Source organism: Microtus pennsylvanicus, chromosome 7 (assembly GCF_037038515.1).
Source record: "Microtus pennsylvanicus isolate mMicPen1 chromosome 7, mMicPen1.hap1, whole genome shotgun sequence".
NCBI classification, from domain to species: Eukaryota; Metazoa; Chordata; class Mammalia; order Rodentia; family Cricetidae; genus Microtus; species Microtus pennsylvanicus.
Window position 1 is genome coordinate 123176925 of NC_134585.1, and position 24585 is coordinate 123201509.

General features: G+C 45.5%; 1 protein-coding gene across 2 annotated transcripts; it reads left to right on the forward strand.

The window, feature by feature from the left end:
- Hcn3 (hyperpolarization activated cyclic nucleotide gated potassium channel 3) lies at positions 1-24526 on the forward strand. 2 transcript variants are annotated; one of them, XM_075978496.1, is made up of 8 exons: positions 1-342; positions 17466-17895; positions 19828-19989; positions 20354-20572; positions 20879-21025; positions 21399-21639; positions 22528-22692; positions 23057-24526. In XM_075978496.1, the coding sequence occupies exons 1-8, from the start codon at positions 68-70 to the stop codon at positions 23755-23757; spliced, it is 2340 nt and encodes a 779-aa protein (XP_075834611.1). In that variant the 5' UTR covers positions 1-67; the 3' UTR covers positions 23758-24526. The 2 variants fall into 2 exon arrangements, with proteins under 2 accessions (XP_075834611.1, XP_075834613.1); XM_075978498.1 differs by lacking the exons at positions 21399-21639; positions 23057-24526 and having other exon boundaries at positions 22528-22668.
- The last annotated feature ends 59 nt before the right edge of the window (positions 24527-24585 follow it).

Sequence of the window (24585 nt, forward strand, 5' to 3'; positions counted from 1 at the left end):
TCCCAGGGACCAGCGCGCCCGCCATGGCCATAGACCCGTTGGGGAGGCCCTGCGAGTGAGGGAGGTCATGGAGGAGGAGGCGCGGCCGGCGGCGGGGCCCGGCGAAGCGGCGACCCCTGCGCGCGAGGCGCCTCCCGCGGCTCCCGCCCAGGCCCGCGCAGCCTCAGGTGGGGTCCCGGAGTCTGCGCCCGAGCAGAAAAGGCGGCAGCTCGGGACGCTACTGCAGCCGACCGTCAACAAGTTCTCTCTCCGGGTCTTCGGCAGCCACAAAGCGGTGGAAATCGAGCAGGAGAGGGTGAAGTCCGCCGGGGCCTGGATCATCCACCCCTACAGCGACTTCCGGTACGGGGGGCTCAGTGGGGAGGGCGGGTGGAGCTGCAGAGCCACCTCCGACAACCCAGCCTGGGATTCCTAGGCGGGTTACGCCAAGGTCCTCTATGTTTTCTCAGGTTAGGGAGACATGAGGGACAGCAGACATTAGAGAATCTCCAGAGACTTCGGTTTTCCCCGTGACCCACCTGGACCACAGACACTGTAGGAGTTTAGAAACCTTGCCTCTTCCACTACTGTTTTCTGGGGGTGTGGGAAATTATATCCTACCCCAAAGCTTTGAGACCTGAGGGAGAAGCCTAGCTCCGCTCTCTACCACGCTTTACCCACGCCCCAAGCGCTTGCCCAGATCAGCAGAGCAGATCAGGGGCCCTGAACTACAAGCGAAGCTGGGAACCCTGGAGAGTGACCGGGGTCAGTCCGGTCCGCGGCCCTGTTTGCTGTCCGTGGTGCTGAAGGCGGGATGGGCGGGGCGGGGCTGGTACTCTGGAGGCTTGAGGAGGAAAGCAGGGGCTCGGCCACCGCCCAGGTGTTTCCCGTAGAAAAGGGACAGAGGGTGGGGGAGTAGCCATTTCACAGTCCCCCCCTTCAGGCTGTGCGTCTACATCAAGGTCGCTAGGGGAGAAAGGCTGCCCTGTCCTTGGGGACGTTGAAGGACAGCTTTTAGATGAAGAAATGAGGTGTGTCTCTGGAGCCTGGGAAGAACAATCGGAGACCCCGACAGTATCTTCCAGCCTCAGATACCCACTCCCTGTATTTTTACTCCAGTTCTTATCGCTCGTCCACTTTGCTATATTATTCCTCTCGCCCCTGCCGTCTGTTCGCCGCAGATTTCATCCCCTCCCCCAGGCCCCCCTCCGACACATCCCCTCAGCGTCCTCTGCCACATCACCCGCTGGGCTTGTGACTGCTGCGAGTCAGGTTGTGAAGATGCTCTGAGGGCATGGCGAGGGAAACCTTTGCCTCCTCTCGCAGTGCCTCCTCGGCAGCTTTGAAAAGAGGGAGATCAAGGGTTTGTTGCTGAGTGAAAGTATGAGGGGCTTCCGGGGTGGGTCCGGGCTTGGGACCCACCAGCTGCTTTCGGCGGCGGAGAGGATTGGTTTCGCAGTCATCAGAAGGGACTGCGTTTGGGACTTGTGCTGCCATGAGATGTGTGTGAGACCGGAAACGATCATGTGTGCGCCAGTGATTTCTTTCTCTGAATGAAGGTGTCCCCTGTTTCCCTCCTGGCCTCATCTACACAGCTTCCTCTGCAGCTCAGCCAGACTCTCAGCATGCACAGGCAGCCCAGGAGGGAAGAAGTGCACAGCTCCAGCCAAGCTGCCTCCGGATCTCCTAGGGAGTCGGCTGAAGTGCCGTGGGGGAGGGGTGGGCATCCCTGAAAAGCGCAGTTGAGATGTGTGCTGGATAGCCTAGTCCCACCCTGGCCACGGATGACAGTTCCCCCACCCACAGAGAAGCAGTCCGTGTTTTAGCTGTGTTGGAGAAGAGGAACGGGGTGGGGAAGACTGAGGAGGGTAGGACAGCCTAGACCAGAAATAGACAGAACTGGAGACGGGAGAGGCAGCCACCTTTTTTAGAACTCTGGAGATAAGAGTGGATGAGCCATAAGACAGCTACAGTTTACACAGTGCTGCCATGCCCATAGTCTCTGGAGACTACTCAGCAGCCCAGTGAGAGCACCATAGGGTGCTTAGTTTTAAGAATTTTTACAACAATATTGGAGCCATTGTGTGTGTTGAGTGTGTTTATTTATGTGGGTGGGTACAGCTGCGTGCATGTTTACTTTTTGAAAAAAATAGATTCATTTTATGCGTTTTGCTCGCATATATATCTGTATATTATGTGTGTGTCTTTAGAGGAGGACAGATCTGGAACAAGAATTACAGGTGGTTGTGAACTCCCATGTGGGTGCTGGGAACTAAACTTGGGACTTCTGCGAGAGCATCAGATGGCTTTAACCACTGAGCCAACTCTCCAAGCCCATGTGTTGTGGTTAAGTGAGCGTGGACACGGGCTTCTCCCTCAATTGCTCGTCACTGTTTTGTTTTTCTCTTTGAGAGTGTCCCCCTGCAGAACCTCAAACTCATTGATTTAGTTAGGTTGTCTGATCAGTCAGTGAGCTCCAGGAACCCACCTGTCCCCCCCAGCTCCGGGTTACAGATGCACCACTGCCCCCCAGCTCCGGGTTACAGATGCACCACTGCCCCCCAGCTCCGGGTTACAGATGCACCACTGCCCCCCAGCACCAGGTTACAGATGCAGCACTGCCCCCCAGCTCCGGGTTACAGATGCACCACTGCCCCCCAGCTCCGGGTTACAGATGCACCACTGCCCCCCAGCTCCGGGTTACAGATGCACCACTGCCCCCCAGCTCCGGGTTACAGATGCACCACTGCCCCCCAGCTCCGGGTTACAGATGCACCACTGCCCCCCAGCACCAGGTTACAGATGCAGCACTGCCCCCCAGCTCCGGGTTACAGATGCACCACTGCCCCCCAGCACTGCCCCCCAGCACCAGGTTACAGATGCACCACTGCCCCCCAGCTCCGGGTTACAGATGCACCACTGCCCCCCAGCACTGCCCCCCAGCTCCGGGTTACACATGCACCACTGCCCCCCAGCACTGCCCCCCAGCTCCGGGTTACACATGCACCACTGCCCCCCAGCTCCGGGTTACACATGCACCACTGCCCCCCAGCACTGCCCCCCAGCTCCGGGTTACAGATGCACCACTGCCCCCCAGCTCCGGGTTACAGGTGCACCACTGCCCCACAGCTCCGGGTTACAGATGCACCACTGCCCCCCAGCACTGCCCCCCAGCTCCGGGTTACAGAATCACCACTGGCCCCCAGCTCCAGGTTACAGATGCACCACTGCCCCCCAGCTCCGGGTTACAGATGCACCACTGCCCCCCAGCACCAGGTTACAGATGCACCACTGCCCCCCAGCTCTGGGTTACAGATGCACCACTGCCCCCCAGCTCCGGGTTACAGATGCACCACTGCCACCCAGCACTGCCCCCCAGCACCAGGTTACAGATGCACCACTGCCCCCCAGCTCCGGGTTACAGATGCACCACTGCCCCCCAGCTCCGGGTTACAGATGCACCACTGCCCCCCAGCACTGCCCCCCAGCACCAGGTTACAGATGCACCACTGCCCCCCAGCTCCGGGTTACAGATGCACCACTGCCCCGCAGCTCCGGGTTACAGATACAGCACTGCCCCCCAGCTCCAGGTTACAGATGCACCACTGCCCCCCAGCTCCGGGTTACAGATGCACCACTGCCCCCCAGCACCAGGTTACAGATGCACCACTGCCCCCCAGCCCCGGGTTACAGATGCACCACTGCCCCCCAGCTCCGGGTTACAGATGCACCACTGCCCCCCAGCACTGCCCCCCAGCACCGGGTTACAGATGCACCACTGCCCCCCAGCTCCGGGTTACAGATGCACCACTGCCCCCCAGCTCCGGGTTACAGATGCACCACTGCCCCCCAGCTCCGGGTTACAGATGCACCACTGCCCCGCAGCTCCGGGTTACAGATACAGCACTGCCCCCCAGCTCCAGGTTACAGATGCACCACTGCCCCCCAGCTCCGGGTTACAGATGCACCACTGCCCCCCAGCACCAGGTTACAGATGCACCACTGCCCCCCAGCACCAGGTTACAGATGCACCACTGCCCCCCAGCTCCGGGTTACAGATGCACCACTGCCCCCCAGCACTGCCCCCCAGCACCGGGTTACAGATGCACCACTGCCCCCCAGCTCCGGGTTACAGATGCACCACTGCCCCCCAGCTCCGGGTTACAGATGCACCACTGCCCCCCAGCTCCGGGTTACAGATGCACCACTGCCCCCCAGCACTGCCCCCCAGCTCCGGGTTACAGATGCACTACTGCCCCCCAGCTCCGGGTTACAGATGCACCACTGCCCCCCAGCTCCGGGTTACAGATGCACCACTGCCCCCCAGCTCCGGGTTACAGATGCACCACTGCCCCCCAGCACTGCCCCCCAGCTCCGGGTTACAGATGCACTACTGCCCCCCAGCTCCGGGTTACAGATGCACCACTGCCCCTTCCATGTGTGTACCAGGGTCAACTCAGTTCTTCATGTTTGCACAGTAGATGATGCGCTTGCTGACTGAGCCGTCTCTCCAGCCCTGCCGTAGTTTTCTGTTGTTGTTTTGGTTAGGAGTACGTGGGATTTAACCTAGACCAACGTAGATGCCAGTTAGTTAGTTTGTTTGTTTATTTTTGGATGATGACTCTTCATCCCAGTTCACTTTTAAACTAAAAACCTGTTTGTTTGTTTGTTTGTTTATTTAGAGTGAGTGTGTGTGTGTGCGCGCGCGCGCGCATCCTCACCGTGCTGTTGTGGCCATACATTGCTGGGAATTAGTTCTCCCTTTCCCTTTGGGGTTTGAGGGGTTGACTCAGGCCGTCAGACTTGACTACACGTGCCTTTGTCTCCTGAGCCATCTTGCGGGTTTCTTTTTATTTTGAGACAGAGTCTCCTCAAGTGCCCAGGCTGGCCTTGAATTCTCTTTGTATTCCAAACAAACCTTGACCTTGTGATCCCTAGCCACAGACTTCACCTGGTATTAGGGATCACAGGTCTGCAAGCAGGCCTGGCCTGTTACAGAGGTCTAATAGAGAGGGGATATACCCACATTTCTGAGTAGTTTAAAGCAAGCTCATGTCATAACTATCGCCTTAAGAGTGTGTCCATATCTGCAGTACAATATAATCTCACATTCCTATCTCAAATCCACTGTTCTCACTTTTCTTAGGGAATTAAAACTAGATCCTCAACTATACTAAGGACACAACTTACCTCTGAATTATATCTTAATTCCTGTATTCTAATTTTGGGGGTACTGTACATGCAACAAGCCTGACACCCTAGGTTCAGTTCCAGGGACCCAAATGGTGGAAGGGAGACTGACTTCTTCATACATGTGCTGTGGCATGCACACGCCCACACCCACACGCAGGCACTCCACTGTAGAAGGAAAATATATTTCCTTTCCTCATCTTCTGTGGGGAAGGAAGAAGAAGAATCTTTTAAATTTTTATTAACTTTTATTTTCTTTTTATTTTTTTTCCTTTTTCCTTTCTCTCTCTCTCTCTTTGGGAGCTTTGAGGGGTTTTAGTAATCTGCCCACTTGATCATTTGGGTCATTGCTTTTTGTCTCTTGAGTCTAACTTGTAAATAAAGAAAGTAGTATTAAACAATACAAATAATTTCGCCGTAAAATAAAGATAAAATAGAAAGGCAGTAGATAGAGCAATGAAGGTGCTTACTGCACAAACCTGGTAATCTGAATTCCACCCTCAGATATGAGAATGGAATCCACAAAGCTGTCCTGGCCTCTACATCACCCTGTATCATGCACACATACACAATTTAAAAAAGTAAAAATTAGGAAAATAGAAAGGCTTCAAAAACAGTTTTGCCATTCTTCTGTGACTCCCAAACCAATGCGTACTAGTTTAGTTTTGTCTGTTTGGGGACTTTGTCTACATGCAGTTATCTAATTTATACCCTACGTCTCTTGCTTCTCTTGCCCAATGTCAAAAATGAGATATTAAAGGTCTGGAGAGATGGCCAGTGGCTAAGTCTTCTGGCTGCTCACCCCTGCTGACTAGTGTTACCAGATAAGATAGGTGAACACCAACCCAGAAACACTTTGATCTGCAGTGGTGACCTACCTGTATGATATACACTAGTGCCATAGTAGCACGGACCGTAGACTATGAGCATGGTTAGTAATAGAATAGAATGAGCATGGTTAGTAATAGAATAGAATGAGCATGGTTAGTAATAGAGTAGAATGAGCATGGTTAGTAATAGAATAGAATGAGCATGGTTAGTAATAGAATGAGCATGGTTAGTAATAGAGTAGAATGAGCATGGTTAGTAATAGAGTAGAATGAGCATGGTTAGTAATAGAATAGAATGAGCATGGTTAGTAATAGAATAGAATGAGCATGGTTAGTAATAGAATGAGCATGGTTAGTAATAGAGTAGAATGAGCATGGTTAGTAATAGAGTAGAATGAGCATGGTTAGTAATAGAATAGAATGAGCATGGTTAGTAATAGAGTAGAATGAGCATGGTTAGTAATAGAATAGAATGAGCATGGTTAGTAATAGAGTAGAATGAGCATGGTTAGTAATAGAGTAGAATGAGCGTGGTTAGTAATAGAATAGAATGAGCATGGTTAGTAATAGAGTAGAATGAGCGTGGTTAGTAATAGAATAGAATGAGCATGGTTAGTAATAGAATAGAATGAGCATGGTTAGTAATAGAATAGAATGAGCATGGTTAGTAATAGAGTAGAATGAGCATGGTTAGTAATAGAGTAGAATGAGCATGGTTAGTAATAGAATGAGCATGGTTAGTAATAGAGTAGAATGAGCATGGTTAGTAATAGAGTAGAATGAGCATGGTTAGTAATAGAGTAGAATGAGCATGGTTAGTAATAGAATAGAATGAGCATGGTTAGTAATAGAGTAGAATGAGCATGGTTAGTAATAGAATAGAATGAGCATGGTTAGTAATAGAATAGAATGAGCATGGTTAGTAATAGAGTAGAATGAGCATGGTTAGTAATAGAATGAGTAGAATGAGCATGGTTAGTAATAGAGTAGAATGAGCATGGTTAGTAATAGAGTAGAATGAGCATGGTTAGTAATAGAGTAGAATGAGCATGGTTAGTAATAGAATAGAATGAGCATGGTTAGTAATAGAGTAGAATGAGCATGGTTAGTAATAGAATGAGCATGGTTAGTAATAGAGTAGAATGAGCATGGTTAGTAACAGAATAGAATGAGCATGGTTAGTAATAGAGTAGAATGAGCATGGTTAGTAATAGAGTAGAATGAGCATGGTTAGTAATAGAATGAGTAGAATGAGCATGGTTAGTAATAGAATAGAATGAGCATGGTTAGTAATAGAGTAGAATGAGCATGGTTAGTAATAGAGTAGAATGAGCATGGTTAGTAATAGAATAGAATGAGCATGGTTAGTAATAGAGTAGAATGAGCATGGTTAGTAATACAGTAGAATGAGCATGGTTAGTAATAGAATAGAATGAGCATGGTTAGTAATAGAGTAGAATGAGCATGGTTAGTAATAGAATAGAATGAGCATGGTTAGTAATAGAGTAGAATGAGCATGGTTAGTAATAGAGTAGAATGAGCATGGTTAGTAATAGAATGAGTAGAATGAGCATGGTTAGTAATAGAATAGAATGAGCATGGTTAGTAATAGAGTAGAATGAGCATGGTTAGTAATAGAGTAGAATGAGCATGGTTAGTAATAGAATAGAATGAGCATGGTTAGTAATAGAATAGAATGAGCATGGTTAGTAATAGAGTAGAATGAGCATGGTTAGTAATAGAGTAGAATGAGCATGGTTAGTAATAGAGTAGAATGAGCATGGTTAGTAATAGAATAGAATGAGCATGGTTAGTAATAGAGTAGAATGAGCATGGTTAGTAATAGAATAGAATGAGCATGGTTAGTAATAGAATAGAATGAGCATGGTTAGTAATAGAGTAGAATGAGCATGGTTAGTAATAGAATGAGCATGGTTAGTAATAGAGTAGAATGAGCATGGTTAGTAACAGAATAGAATGAGCATGGTTAGTAATAGAGTAGAATGAGCATGGTTAGTAATAGAGTAGAATGAGCATGGTTAGTAATAGAATGAGTAGAATGAGCATGGTTAGTAATAGAATAGAATGAGCATGGTTAGTAATAGAGTAGAATGAGCATGGTTAGTAATAGAGTAGAATGAGCATGGTTAGTAATAGAATAGAATGAGCATGGTTAGTAATAGAGTAGAATGAGCATGGTTAGTAATAGAGTAGAATGAGCATGGTTAGTAATAGAATAGAATGAGCATGGTTAGTAATAGAGTAGAATGAGCATGGTTAGTAATAGAATAGAATGAGCATGGTTAGTAATAGAATAGAATGAGCATGGTTAGTAATAGAGTAGAATGAGCATGGTTAGTAATAGAATGAGTAGAATGAGCATGGTTAGTAATAGAATAGAATGAGCATGGTTAGTAATAGAGTAGAATGAGCATGGTTAGTAATAGAGTAGAATGAGCATGGTTAGTAATAGAATAGAATGAGCATGGTTAGTAATAGAATAGAATGAGCATGGTTAGTAATAGAGTAGAATGAGCATGGTTAGTAATAGAATAGAATGAGCATGGTTAGTAATAGAGTAGAATGAGCATGGTTAGTAATAGAGTAGAATGAGCATGGTTAGTAATAGAATGAGTAGAATGAGCATGGTTAGTAATAGAATAGAATGAGCATGGTTAGTAATAGAATACAATGAGCATGGTTAGTAATAGAGTAGAATGAGCATGGTTAGTAATAGAGTAGAATGAGCATGGTTAGTAATAGAGTAGAATGAGCATGGTTAGTAATAGAATAGAATGAGCATGGTTAGTAATAGAGTAGAATGAGCATGGTTAGTAATAGAATGAGCATGGTTAGTAATAGAGTAGAATGAGCATGGTTAGTAACAGAATAGAATGAGCATGGTTAGTAATAGAGTAGAATGAGCATGGTTAGTAATAGAGTAGAATGAGCATGGTTAGTAATAGAATGAGTAGAATGAGCATGGTTAGTAATAGAATAGAATGAGCATGGTTAGTAATAGAGTAGAATGAGCATGGTTAGTAATAGAGTAGAATGAGCATGGTTAGTAATAGAATAGAATGAGCATGGTTAGTAATAGAGTAGAATGAGCATGGTTAGTAATAGAGTAGAATGAGCATGGTTAGTAATAGAATAGAATGAGCATGGTTAGTAATAGAATAGAATGAGCATGGTTAGTAATAGAGTAGAATGAGCATGGTTAGTAATAGAGTAGAATGAGCATGGTTAGTAATAGAGTAGAATGAGCATGGTTAGTAATAGAATGAGTAGAATGAGCATGGTTAGTAATAGAATAGAATGAGCATGGTTAGTAATAGAGTAGAATGAGCATGGTTAGTAATAGAGTAGAATGAGCATGGTTAGTAATAGAATAGAATGAGCATGGTTAGTAATAGAGTAGAATGAGCATGGTTAGTAATAGAGTAGAATGAGCATGGTTAGTAATAGAGTAGAATGAGCATGGTTAGTAATAGAATAGAATGAGCATGGTTAGTAATAGAATAGAATGAGCATGGTTAGTAATAGAATAGAATGAGCATGGTTAGTAATAGAGTAGAATGAGCATGGTTAGTAATAGAGTAGAATGAGCATGGTTAGTAATAGAGTAGAATGAGCATGGTTAGTAATAGAATAGAATGAGCATGGTTAGTAATAGAATAGAATGAGCATGGTTAGTAATAGAATACAATGAGCATGGTTAGTAATAGAGTAGAATGAGCATGGTTAGTAATAGAGTAGAATGAGCATGGTTAGTAATAGAATGAGCATGGTTAGTAATAGAATAGAATGAGCATGGTTAGTAATAGAATAGAATGAGCATGGTTAGTAATAGAGTAGAATGAGCATGGTTAGTAATAGAATGAGTAGAATGAGCATGGTTAGTAATAGAATGAGTAGAATGAGCATGGTTAGTAATAGAATAGAATGAGAATGGTTAGTAATAGAATGAGTAGAATGAGCATGGTTAGTAATAGAATAGAATGAGCATGGTTAGTAATAGAGTAGAATGAGCATGGTTAGTAATAGAATAGAATGAGCATGGTTAGTAATAGAATAGAATGAGCATGGTTAGTAATAGAGTAGAATGAGCATGGTTAGTAATAGAGTAGAATGAGCATGGTTAGTAATAGAATAGAATGAGCATGGTTAGTAATAGAGTAGAATGAGCATGGTTAGTAATAGAGTAGAATGAGCATGGTTAGTAATAGAGTAGAATGAGCATGGTTAGTAATAGAGTAGAATGAGCATGGTTAGTAATAGAATAGAATGAGCATGGTTAGTAATAGAATAGAATGAGCATGGTTAGTAATAGAATAGAATGAGCATGGTTAGTAATAGAGTAGAATGAGCATGGTTAGTAATAGAGTAGAATGAGCATGGTTAGTAATAGAATAGAATGAGCATGGTTAGTAATAGAATGAGCATGGTTAGTAATAGAATAGAATGAGCATGGTTAGTAATAGAATCGAATGAGCATGGTTAGTAATAGAATAGAATGAGCATGGTTAGTAATAGAGTAGAATGAGCATGGTTAGTAATAGAATAGAATGAGCATGGTTAGTAATAGAATAGAATGAGCATGGTTAGTAATAGAATCGAATGAGCATGGTTAGTAATAGAATAGAATGAGCATGGTTAGTAATAGAGTAGAATGAGCATGGTTAGTAATAGAATAGAATGAGCATGGTTAGTAATAGAGTAGAATGAGCATGGTTAGTAATAGAGTAGAATGAGCATGGTTAGTAATAGAATGAGCATGGTTAGTAATAGAATAGAATGAGCATGGTTAGTAATAGAATGAGCATGGTTAGTAATAGAGTAGAATGAGCATGGTTAGTAATAGAATAGAATGAGCATGGTTAGTAATAGAATAGAATGAGCATGGTTAGTAATAGAGTAGAATGAGCATGGTTAGTAATAGAGTAGAATGAGCATGGTTAGTAATAGAATAGAATGAGCATGGTTAGTAATAGAATGAGCATGGTTAGTAATAGAGTAGAATGAGCATGGTTAGTAATAGAGTAGAATGAGCATGGTTAGTAATAGAATGAGTAGAATGAGCATGGTTAGTAATAGAATAGAATGAGCATGGTTAGTAATAGAGTAGAATGAGCATGGTTAGTAATAGAGTAGAATGAGCATGGTTAGTAATAGAATAGAATGAGCATGGTTAGTAATAGAGTAGAATGAGCATGGTTAGTAATAGAGTAGAATGAGCATGGTTAGTAATAGAGTAGAATGAGCATGGTTAGTAATAGAGTAGAATGAGCATGGTTAGTAATAGAATAGAATGAGCATGGTTAGTAATAGAGTAGAATGAGCATGGTTAGTAATAGAATAGAATGAGCATGGTTAGTAATAGAGTAGAATGAGCATGGTTAGTAATAGAATAGAATGAGCATGGTTAGTAATAGAGTAGAATGAGCATGGTTAGTAATAGAATAGAATGAGCATGGTTAGTAATAGAATAGAATGAGCATGGTTAGTAATAGAGTAGAATGAGCATGGTTAGTAATAGAGTAGAATGAGCATGGTTAGTAATAGAATAGAATGAGCATGGTTAGTAATAGAATAGAATGAGCATGGTTAGTAATAGAATGAGCATGGTTAGTAATAGAATAGAATGAGCATGGTTAGTAATAGAGTAGAATGAGCATGGTTAGTAATAGAATAGAATGAGCATGGTTAGTAATAGAGTAGAATGAGCATGGTTAGTAATAGAGTAGAATGAGCATGGTTAGTAATAGAGTAGAATGAGCATGGTTAGTAATAGAATAGAATGAGCATGGTTAGTAATAGAATAGAATGAGCATGGTTAGTAATAGAATAGAATGAGCATGGTTAGTAATAGAATAGAATGAGCATGGTTAGTTATAGAATGAGCATGGTTAGTAATAGAATAGAATAAGCATGGTTAGTAATAGAGTAGAATGAGCATGGTTAGTAATAGAATAGAATGAGCATGGTTAGTAATAGAGTAGAATGAGCATGGTTAGTAATAGAGTAGAATGAGCATGGTTAGTAATAGAGTAGAATGAGCATGGTTAGTAATAGAATAGAATGAGCATGGTTAGTAATAGAATAGAATGAGCATGGTTAGTAATAGAATACAATGAGCATGGTTAGTAATAGAGTAGAATGAGCATGGTTAGTAATAGAGTAGAATGAGCATGGTTAGTAATAGAATGAGCATGGTTAGTAATAGAATAGAATGAGCATGGTTAGTAATAGAATAGAATGAGCATGGTTAGTAATAGAGTAGAATGAGCATGGTTAGTAATAGAATGAGTAGAATGAGCATGGTTAGTAATAGAATGAGTAGAATGAGCATGGTTAGTAATAGAATAGAATGAGAATGGTTAGTAATAGAATGAGTAGAATGAGCATGGTTAGTAATAGAATAGAATGAGCATGGTTAGTAATAGAGTAGAATGAGCATGGTTAGTAATAGAATAGAATGAGCATGGTTAGTAATAGAATAGAATGAGCATGGTTAGTAATAGAGTAGAATGAGCATGGTTAGTAATAGAGTAGAATGAGCATGGTTAGTAATAGAATAGAATGAGCATGGTTAGTAATAGAGTAGAATGAGCATGGTTAGTAATAGAGTAGAATGAGCATGGTTAGTAATAGAGTAGAATGAGCATGGTTAGTAATAGAGTAGAATGAGCATGGTTAGTAATAGAATAGAATGAGCATGGTTAGTAATAGAATAGAATGAGCATGGTTAGTAATAGAATAGAATGAGCATGGTTAGTAATAGAGTAGAATGAGCATGGTTAGTAATAGAGTAGAATGAGCATGGTTAGTAATAGAATAGAATGAGCATGGTTAGTAATAGAATGAGCATGGTTAGTAATAGAATAGAATGAGCATGGTTAGTAATAGAATCGAATGAGCATGGTTAGTAATAGAATAGAATGAGCATGGTTAGTAATAGAGTAGAATGAGCATGGTTAGTAATAGAATAGAATGAGCATGGTTAGTAATAGAATAGAATGAGCATGGTTAGTAATAGAATCGAATGAGCATGGTTAGTAATAGAATAGAATGAGCATGGTTAGTAATAGAGTAGAATGAGCATGGTTAGTAATAGAATAGAATGAGCATGGTTAGTAATAGAGTAGAATGAGCATGGTTAGTAATAGAGTAGAATGAGCATGGTTAGTAATAGAATGAGCATGGTTAGTAATAGAATAGAATGAGCATGGTTAGTAATAGAATGAGCATGGTTAGTAATAGAGTAGAATGAGCATGGTTAGTAATAGAATAGAATGAGCATGGTTAGTAATAGAATAGAATGAGCATGGTTAGTAATAGAGTAGAATGAGCATGGTTAGTAATAGAGTAGAATGAGCATGGTTAGTAATAGAATAGAATGAGCATGGTTAGTAATAGAATGAGCATGGTTAGTAATAGAGTAGAATGAGCATGGTTAGTAATAGAGTAGAATGAGCATGGTTAGTAATAGAATGAGTAGAATGAGCATGGTTAGTAATAGAATAGAATGAGCATGGTTAGTAATAGAGTAGAATGAGCATGGTTAGTAATAGAGTAGAATGAGCATGGTTAGTAATAGAATAGAATGAGCATGGTTAGTAATAGAGTAGAATGAGCATGGTTAGTAATAGAGTAGAATGAGCATGGTTAGTAATAGAGTAGAATGAGCATGGTTAGTAATAGAGTAGAATGAGCATGGTTAGTAATAGAATAGAATGAGCATGGTTAGTAATAGAGTAGAATGAGCATGGTTAGTAATAGAATAGAATGAGCATGGTTAGTAATAGAGTAGAATGAGCATGGTTAGTAATAGAATAGAATGAGCATGGTTAGTAATAGAGTAGAATGAGCATGGTTAGTAATAGAATAGAATGAGCATGGTTAGTAATAGAATAGAATGAGCATGGTTAGTAATAGAGTAGAATGAGCATGGTTAGTAATAGAGTAGAATGAGCATGGTTAGTAATAGAATAGAATGAGCATGGTTAGTAATAGAATAGAATGAGCATGGTTAGTAATAGAATGAGCATGGTTAGTAATAGAATAGAATGAGCATGGTTAGTAATAGAGTAGAATGAGCATGGTTAGTAATAGAATAGAATGAGCATGGTTAGTAATAGAGTAGAATGAGCATGGTTAGTAATAGAGTAGAATGAGCATGGTTAGTAATAGAGTAGAATGAGCATGGTTAGTAATAGAATAGAATGAGCATGGTTAGTAATAGAATAGAATGAGCATGGTTAGTAATAGAATAGAATGAGCATGGTTAGTAATAGAATAGAATGAGCATGGTTAGTTATAGAATGAGCATGGTTAGTAATAGAATAGAATAAGCATGGTTAGTAATAGAGTAGAATGAGCATGGTTAGTAATAGAATAGAATGAGCATGGTTAGTAATAGAGTAGAATGAGCATGGTTAGTAATAGAGTAGAATGAGCATGGTTAGTAATAGAATAGAATGAGCATGGTTAGTAATAGAGTAGAATGAGCATGGTTAGTAATAGAGTAGAATGAGCATGGTTAGTAATAGAATAGAATGAGCATGGTTAGTAATAGAATAGAATGAGCATGGTTAGTAATAGAATAGAATGAGCATGGTTAGTAATAGAATAGAATGAGCATGGTTAGTAATAGAGTAGAATGAGCATGGTTAGTAATAGAGTAGAATGAGCATGGTTAGTAATAGAATAGAATGAGCATGGTTAGTAATAGAATAGAATGAGCATGGTTAGTAATAGAATAGAATGAGCATGGTTAGTAATAGAATAGAATGAGCATGGTTAGTAATAGAATAGAATGAGCATGGTTAGTAATAGAATAGAATGAGCATGGTTAGTAATAGAGTAGAATGAGCATGGTTAGTAATAGAGTAGAATGAGCATGGTTAGTAATAGAATAGAATGAGCATGGTTAGTAATAGAATAGAATGAGCATGGTTAGTAATAGAATAGAATGAGCATGGTTAGTAATAGAATAGAATGAGCATTGTTAGTAATAGAGTAGAATGAGCATGGTTAGTAATAGAATAGAATGAGCATGGTTAGTAATAGAATGAGCATGGTTAGTAATAGAATAGAATGAGCATGGTTAGTAATAGAATAGAATGAGAATGGTTAGTAATAGAATAGAATGAGCATGGTTAGTAATAGAGTAGAATGAGCATGGTTAGTAATAGAGTAGAATGAGCATGGTTAGTAATAGAGTAGAATGAGCATGGTTAGTAATAGAATAGAATGAGCATGGTTAGTAATAGAATGAGCATGGTTAGTAATAGAATAGAATGAGCATGGTTAGTAATAGAATAGAATGAGAATGGTTAGTAATAGAATGAGTAGAATGAGCATGGTTAGTAATAGAGTAGAATGAGCATGGTTAGTAATAGAATAGAATGAGCACGGTTAGTAATAGAATGAGTAGACTCCTAACACCACTAGCTACACTCACTGTCTTAGTCACTGTTGTATTGCCACAAAGAAACACCATGGCCAACGAAGCTTTTATAAAAGAAAGCATCTAATTGGGGGCTTGCTTACAGTCTCAGGGACTTAGGCCATTGTCATCACAGCCGTGAGTGTGGTCCCAGAGCAGTAGCTGAGAGCTGGATCCTGGTTCACAGGTGGACAGTCAGAAGGAGAAGCTGAGACTGATCTGGGCTTTTGAACCCCAAAGCCCACCTCCAGTGACATACTTCCTCTATGAAGGCCACACCTCCTAATCTTTCTAATCCTTTAAAGCCATTCTACTCCCTCTTAACAAAACATTCAAATGTACGGACCTGTTGGGGTTATTCCTGTTCTCATCAGAAAAGCTTCCTCCTGTGGTAGATGGGAACAGATACAGAGACCACAGCTGGACAGTGTGGACAGTGTGTGAGAGCCTTTGGAATACTCAGTCCTAAATAGGATGTCTCTATCAAATCCCTTCCCTCAGGATTCAGGGAACTATGCAAAAGAGGAGGCAGAAAGATTGGAAGAGCCAGTGGGGATGGAAGACACCAAGGAATAGGCCTTCTGGACCCTGCAGGCTTACTCCTACGTGAACTCATAGAGACTGGCAGCATGCATAGGGCCTGCACAGGTCTAAGCCAGGTGGGGTACAGTATTGATAGGGAAGTGGACACAAGCACCCATCTCTAGCCTAGAAGCTGTGTCCACTTAACAACCCCTAGAAAAGGAAACCTGTCCCCCAGTGGTGTCTCACTGGGTTTACAACCCTTAAGGGCAGGGCACCTATCAGCAGTAGACAACCAACGCAAAATGAATTCAGTGGTGTTTTGGAGGACTTCAGTCTCACAATGCTTTGCCTGGGCATTCTTCTTAACCTTACTTTTGCTTATATCTTATGGTTTCCATTTTGTGTTCTTAAGGAATTTTGTTGTGTGAATTATTTCACGTGTGTGTATTTCTTGTGCTTTTTCTTTGGCACCTTTTTCCTGCTTGTTTCTTTGTTTCATCCTCTTCTGATTTGTTTAGTTGCTTGTTTGTTTTTTATGAGAGAGAAAAAGATATGGATTTGGGTAGCTGGGGAAGCAAGAAGGATTTGGGAGGAGTTGAGGAAGGGGAACCCATGGTCAGAATATGTTGCATAAAAAAAAACTTATCTTCAATAAAAAACTTAAGTTTTTGTGAGAACAGATCACACACACACAAAATCAAGCTAAATCTCTCTCTTTTCAAATGTGAGATTTAGCCGGGTGGTGGTGGCATATGCCTTTAATCCCAGCACTTGGGAGGCAGAGGCAGGTGGATCTCTGTGAGTTCGAGACCAGCCTGGTCTACAAGAGCTAGTTCCAGGACAGGCTCCAAAACCACAGAGAAACCCTGTCTCGAAAAAAATCACATGTGAGATTTATTTCTGCCGCTGTGCGCCATTCCAAGCTGTAGCTGTGTTTACCTCTATATATTATGCCTTACTTACCTACATTTATTTTTTAACTTTATGTTTTCTATATGTGTGTTTTGTCTGCATGTATATCTGTGCACCTTCTGTTTACCTGGTGCCCTTGGAGCCGAAGAGAGGATCAGATCCCCTGGAACTGGAGTTAACAGATGGTTATGAGCTGCTGGATGCTGGAATCAAACTCGGGTCCTCAGCAAGAGCAGACAGTGTTCTTAACTGCTGAGCTATCTCCGGCCCATTTTCTACTAGTGGGCCTTTGAGTTGTTCCCAAGCTTAGTCCTGCCGTGGACATTAGGGGTTATATTTCCTAGAGAGCATGCTCCCATTGGGTGTTTATACACAAGAGTGCAGGGAGCACAGATGTCTAACTCTACTAAGTATTGCTAACTCTTTTTGCAAATGGTGACTCCAGTTTCCACTCCCAGTGGATTTAAATGACCATTTTGTGATTTTTGTATCTTGACCACTCTTGGCTGTATCAGACGTCTAGCTGCTGACAGGGTGTGACGCGATTGATCTTGCTTTCCGTCCCGTACTTACCTTAGGTTTTACTGGGACCTGATCATGCTGCTGCTGCTGCTGGGGAACCTCATAGTACTGCCTGTGGGCATCACTTTCTTCAAGGAGGAGAACTCCCCACCCTGGATTGTCTTCAACGTCCTGTCTGACACTTTCTTCCTGCTGGATCTGGTGCTCAATTTCCGCACTGGCATCGTGGTGGAGGAAGGTGCTGAGATCCTGCTGGCGCCGAGGGCCATCCGCACACGCTACCTACGCACCTGGTTCCTGGTTGACCTGATCTCCTCCATTCCTGTGGATTACATCTTCCTTGTGGTGGAGCTGGAGCCACGACTAGATGCCGAGGTCTACAAAACAGCACGGGCCCTGCGCATCGTCAGATTCACCAAGATCCTTAGCCTTCTGCGGCTGCTCCGCCTCTCCCGCCTCATCCGCTACATACACCAGTGGGAGGAGGTGCGGCGGGGAAGTGGGGGATTATCAGACTCCTTGGGAAGGTGCTATGGGTGGAGTCCTGGTGATTTTAGGGATGGGAGTGAGGTCTGAGGTGAGGGTGGGGATTCAGAGAAGTGGAAGACTACAGCTGGGCAAACACTGAGGACGAGTGGATTCTTGAGTGGGCGATTGGGTATGGAAAGGAGGTGCCTCTTCGGGCAACAGAGTATGTGGCTCAGTGTGTGTTGTGTTATCTCATTGCCTCTTGCACAGGGTGACTGTCACACAGACACCGTTGGTTGGTATACCTGTGTGTATGGGTAAGAGTTAGTACGTGTGAAGCAAAGAGAAAGGCTTCTTCACACAGTGCATTCCTAGGAGTTAGCTGGGGTTTTGATTTGGTTTCAGCTTTTTGAGACAGTCCTTCTGCCTCAGCTCCCAGGTGCTTGGAGTACAGGTCCAGAAATGACCTATTATCCTTAATGCTATTGGAAGAGGGATGCTGGTGTTAATCCTTGTCCTGAGGATTACACTGTGAATGCCATTTTCCTGTTTTCCCAGGCTGCACCTGGGCAGCTTGTACAATCTAGAACTCTCTGAATCTCAGCCTCAACCCTGTTTAATTCTAGACACAGAGTTGGTTTCAGTATGAAAATAGCAACCCTGTGTTGTAAGGTCCTATACAAATAAATAACGCTTCCAAACCTCCATACCTCACTGGGGTTTGAACCTAGGGCCTTACATATGCTGGGCAAATGCTTTGCCACTGGGTCATATACCCACTCCCCTTTTGAGTTATTTATGTTATTTATATGCATGTATCTGTACTACAAATGTGCCTGGTGCCTGTGGAATTAGACTGGAATTGTGAGTCTCCATGTGGATGCTGGGAATCAAACCCGTGTCCTCTGGGAGAGCAGCCAGTGCTCTTAACAGTTGAGCCATCTCTCCAGCCCTTCTTATTTTGAGATAGGATCTTACTAAGTTCCCAGGCTGCAAGCTGAAGAGATGGTTCAGCAGTTAAGAGCACTGGCTGCTCTTCCAGAGGACCCAAGTTCAATTTCCTACTCTTACATACTGACTCACAACTGTCTGTAACTCTAGTTCAATGGGATCAAACACCCTCTGGCCTCCAAGGGCACCAGGCATGCATATGAGACACATATATGTAGACAAAACACCAGTGTACGTAAGCATTTTGTTTTCTTTTGTTTTTTGAGACAAGGTAGCCCTGGCTGTCCTGAAGCTTGCTAGTAAGACCAGGCTGGCCTGAACTCAGAGATTCACCTGCCTCTGCTTCCCAAGTGCTGGGATTAAAGACATGCACCACTATATCTCACCCAAAGTTTTTTTTTTTTTTTTAAATATTTATTTATTTAGTATACAGTGTTCTACCTGCACATAACCCTGCAGGCCAGAAGAGGGCACCAGACAGATGGTTGTGAGCCACCATGTGGTTGCTGGGAATTGAACTCAGGACCTTTGGAAGAGCAGGCAATGCTCTTAACCTCTGAGCCATCTCTCCAGCCCCTCACCCAAAGTTTTTTAAAAATTGAAAGAAAGTCGGGCATAGTGGCGTACACCTTTAATCCCAGCGCTCGGGAGGCCGAGACAGTTGGATCTCTGTGAGACCAAGGCCAGCCTGGTCCACAGAGCAAGTTCCAGGACAGAGAAACCATGTCTCGAAAAACAAAACAAAAACAAAAAAATTGAAAGAAAAAAAAAAGTTGCCTGAGTTGACCTTAAACTTCTGACCCTCCTGCCTCAGTTTCTCTAGTCGCTGGTGTTACAAGTACTTGACACCAGGCCAGGTTAATAGCTACATTTTTTTTTTAATTCAGAGAGACTGGAAAAGGGAGAACGAGGTTCGGGGGGAATCTGCAGGGCTGGAACTGGAGGAAGACCAGCAAAGAGGGGCTCCTAAACATAGCACTGCTTCCTTGGACTCCTCAGATCTTCCACATGACCTACGACCTGGCCAGTGCGGTGGTTCGAATCTTCAACCTCATTGGGATGATGTTGCTGCTGTGTCACTGGGATGGCTGTCTGCAGTTCCTGGTCCCTATGCTCCAGGACTTCCCTTCCGACTGCTGGGTCTCCATGAACCGCATGGTGGTGAGAAGTGCCCCAGCTCTGGTACTCCTGGGTCTCTTCTGCCTGAACAGCAGGGATAACCGTGGGTAGCAGGAGGCGGGAGATGATCCAGAAAGATGACAGGAGGGGTTAGTGCTGAGGGAGGAGAAGGGCAAGAAACCTGGAGAGAGGACGTGCATGTATGTTGGAGGGAACAGGCAGAAAAGGAATCCTAGACAAAACAAAGGTTCCCACGCACAAAGGAAGCCCCTTCTGCTCCGGGAGCTCCACACACTGAACGAGTGACTGCTGAAGGAGAGGGTGCGGAAAGGGGGGGAAGGGCCGGTGGAGAATGACTCTGAGGGGCCCATGCCCTGTTCTGTCTGCAACATGCTCTGTCCCCCAGAACCACTCGTGGGGCCGCCAGTACTCTCATGCCCTGTTCAAGGCCATGAGCCACATGCTGTGCATTGGCTATGGGCAGCAGGCGCCGGTTGGCATGCCTGACGTTTGGCTCACCATGCTCAGCATGATCGTGGGGGCTACGTGCTATGCCATGTTCATCGGGCACGCCACTGCGCTCATCCAGTCCCTGGACTCTTCCCGGCGGCAGTACCAGGAAAAGGTTAGTAGGGACAAGCGCAGGAAGGGGTGGGGCATGGGGGCGTGCTCCACACCCCTGTCTGTCCCTTCGCCTCTGTCCTTGGACCCCTCCTCTGTCCACATTTGGGTTTTTCTGTAACTGCTGTGTCTGTCTTCCCTGTATCTACTATTATCCATATGTTCGTTGTGGCTCTGTGTATACCATGTTTATCACCTTTGGGTCCAACTTGTGTCTGTGACTTTCTGTCTACACTCCCCCGGCACCCCATTATTTTGGCCCCGTGTCTCCGCATTTTCTTCTTACTGGCAACTGGTATTGCCTCTTCAGTACAAGCAGGTGGAGCAGTACATGTCCTTCCACAAGCTGCCGGCTGACACGCGGCAGCGCATCCACGAGTACTACGAGCACCGCTACCAGGGCAAGATGTTCGATGAAGAGAGCATCCTGGGGGAGCTGAGCGAGCCACTTCGGGAGGTGGGGCCAGGACAGACCTTGTGGGCAGGGCTCTTCAAGGATCTGGGCTTCCGGAGGTGCTGCCTGGGTCACAAGAGTGTGCTTATGTGTTCTGGTGGGGACCGAGGTCTACAGATAGCCCCGTGGGAGACTCTCTGAGGGAGGTGGCTTTCTCATGGAAGGTCTTACGGGAGCGAAGGCTGTATGAAAGGAGACGTAGGATGCCATTGTGGAGAGGTTTTGAAGGCAGGTCCTCAGGGAGGCCCCCACACCCACCGCACCATCCTCATCCACTCTTCACAGGATGGATGAGGTTTCTGGAGACAGATGAGCTTGGTGGGGGCATCTTCCAGCAGGGGGCCACACCTGTCTGATAGGCCCCTCCTATGTCCAGGAGATTATTAACTTCACCTGCCGGGGCCTGGTGGCCCACATGCCGCTGTTTGCTCATGCTGACCCCAGCTTCGTCACCGCAGTGCTCACCAAGCTCCGTTTTGAGGTCTTCCAGCCAGGGGACCTGGTGGTGCGTGAGGGCTCCGTGGGCAGGAAGATGTACTTCATCCAGCATGGGCTGCTCAGTGTGCTGGCACGGGGCGCCCGGGACACTCGCCTCACTGATGGATCCTACTTTGGGGGTCAGCAGGCCTCGGGGAAGGTGGGGGGTCATGAACATTGGACAGCATGCAGGTGCTCCCTAGGATCAGGGCCCCACCTGTTGGTGCTGCAGAATCACAGAACAACCCTCCTCCAAACCTTCTCAGTGAGCCTCTGAGCTGGGGCCTGAGGCTCGGTAGTTTATTTTTATTGGTTGACTGACTGATTGATTGAGACAGGTCTCTTTATTATGTAACTCTGGCTGTCCTGGAACTCGATGTGTAGACCAGGCTGGCCTCAAACTCACATAGATCCGCCTGTCTCTGCCTCCCAAATGCTGGGATTAAAGGCGTGCACCACCACATATGGCAGTTGATTTTTTATTATTTTATGTTTATTTTTTCTCAGGAGAGTCCAGTGCATGGACAGGCTGCGAGCCATGGGGCCGACGGCCCTGTGGGATTATTAACTGACAAAATGAGGGAAAGCTAGGGATGACGCAGAACTGACCCACAGACTTAAGCTTTGTGGCGCTGTCTAGGAACCCCGCCTGTGCCAGCCGATGCCCAGAGTGTCTTGAGGCTCATACCTCCCGCCGGCCGCCTAGCTGCCCACCACCTGCAAGTGTCCCATCAGTTGCACTTTCTGTCCATTTAGCCCGTTTTTCTCCTCTGGGACAGAGCCATAAGATGGTTTTGGAGTTAATGTGGAGTAGAGTGATTGGGAGCACCTGGGGCTGGCAGACCTGCTTGTCGGCTTAGTTTGGAGAGAGTGAAAAAGTCAGATGTGCAGGTCTGGAGACAGTTAGGGACCTCACAGCAGGCAATCATTAATTTCTCCCAAGTCTAGGGACGGATCTGAGAGCGAGCGCTGGGTTGGTGGCTGCAGGCCTGGTGGGAGGCTCTGAGGCTCCTCCTAACTTTCCGCAGAGATCTGCTTACTGACTCGAGGCCGGCGAACAGCCAGTGTAAGGGCTGACACCTACTGTCGCCTGTACTCACTCAGCGTGGACCACTTCAATGCAGTGCTCGAGGAGTTCCCAATGATGCGAAGGGCTTTTGAGACTGTGGCCATGGACCGGCTTCGTCGCATCGGTGAGTCCTGTCTACTCTGTCTACTCGGGTTCGGGGCTGGGCCTTACCTCATTTCCACGGCATGAAGCATCCCTCTAGTGCGTAGGCACTGCATCCCGACCCACCCAGTTCCAGGCCACGCCTTCAGCAGGCCTTTTAGCATGGATATGTCTTCCTAGACCTTCATTCTCCAAGTCCTCCTGAGGACCAGTCCTTAACTTCACCATTTCTGATTGATCCCACCTTCCAGTTCCCATTGCCAAGCACTCTATACTTCTGACTCCCCATCCCCTATCTCTCAGACTCCCCCACACTCTGATCTCCAACCTCCTCCATCTCAGATTCCTTCCCTTCCCTAACTTCTTGGTCCTGGAACAACTTGTAGGCAAAAAGAATTCGATATTGCAGCGGAAACGCTCTGAGCCCAGTCCAGGCAGCAGCGGCGGCGTCATGGAGCAGCATTTGGTACAACACGACAGAGACATGGCTCGGGGTATTCGGGGCCTGGCTCCTGGCACAGGAGCTCGGCTCAGCGGAAAGCCAGTGCTGTGGGAACCGTTGGTGCATGCGCCTCTACAGGCCGCTGCTGTGACCTCCAACGTGGCCATAGCCCTGACTCACCAGCGAGGCGCTCTGCCCCTCTCCCCAGACTCTCCAGCGGTCCTCCTTGCTCGATCTGCTAGGCGCTCAGCAGGTTCCCCAGCCTCCCCGCTGGTGCCTGTCCGAGCAGGTCCTCTGCTGGCCCGGGGACCCTGGGCGTCCACCTCTCGCCTGCCTGCTCCACCTGCCCGAACCCTCCACGCCAGCCTATCCCGAACAGGGCGTTCCCAGGTGTCCCTGCTGGGCCCTCCCCCAGGAGGAGGTGGTCGAAGGCTAGGACCTCGGGGCCGCCCACTCTCTGCCTCTCAACCTTCTCTGCCTCAGCGAGCCACAGGTGATGGCTCTCCTGGGCGCAAAGGCTCTGGAAGTGAGCGTCTGACCCCCTCGGGGCTCCTGGCCAAGCCTCCAGGGACAGTCCAGCCGTCCAGGCCGTCAGTGCCTGAGCCAGTTACCCCCAGAGGCCCCCAAATTTCTGCGAACATGTGAAACCTTAGGTTACACTGGCCTTAGCTATTGGCGTGAAATAATGTGGGCCTGAGGGTAGAAGCGCCTTGGGAAAGCAGATGGGATCTAAAATACTGCCCCGTACTACCGAGTAGCCGTTCCATGTCCACAACTCAAGCAGCCGCAGCCTGCTAATCCTAATCACCCGCTCATTTGTCATAGGTGCCTACTGCCTGCCGTGTTCAAGGAAGGCATTGCGCTAGGTACTGTGTCTCCACTGCCAAGTAGAAGTGACTCGAAGCCCTCTGACAAGGGTATCCCCAGACCACCGTCCTGCCAGGTGCAGGCGTGGCCTCCCAGCCCTGCCTTTACTAAGCAGAAACTCTTGCTGCCACCATCACTGCCAAGTAACTAGATGGCTGTTTCCTTGTCAGTGACCCTGCAGGTTCTGCCCAGTGTGTCTTATCTTCCTGTCCCCTTCATCATAGCTGGGTACAAACGTCTAGGGTCTCCTCTACCACCTGCGGGCCCTCCTATCACACCAGGTGAGAACACATATGTGCCCACCGTAGCCTGCCCTCCACAGCTCCCATGTGGTAGCACTGCCTTTGTGAACTAGAAGCTGCTCTTCACTGTGCTCCCTGCCTCAGTGGTATTGCCCCAAAGCTAAGGGACACTTGACACCTTTTCTATGCCAGCCCAGTTCCCCCCAGGTGGGGGGCAAGGGGCTGAATCCTCCCGTGACCTTTTATCTTTCCTCTGTCTTATTTATTCAGTCATTTATTATTAATTTTATTTATTCATTTGCTAATTCGCCTTATTCCTTTTGTTACTCGCTCTGTTCTCTGTTCTCTCCACCTCCTGGTAGGG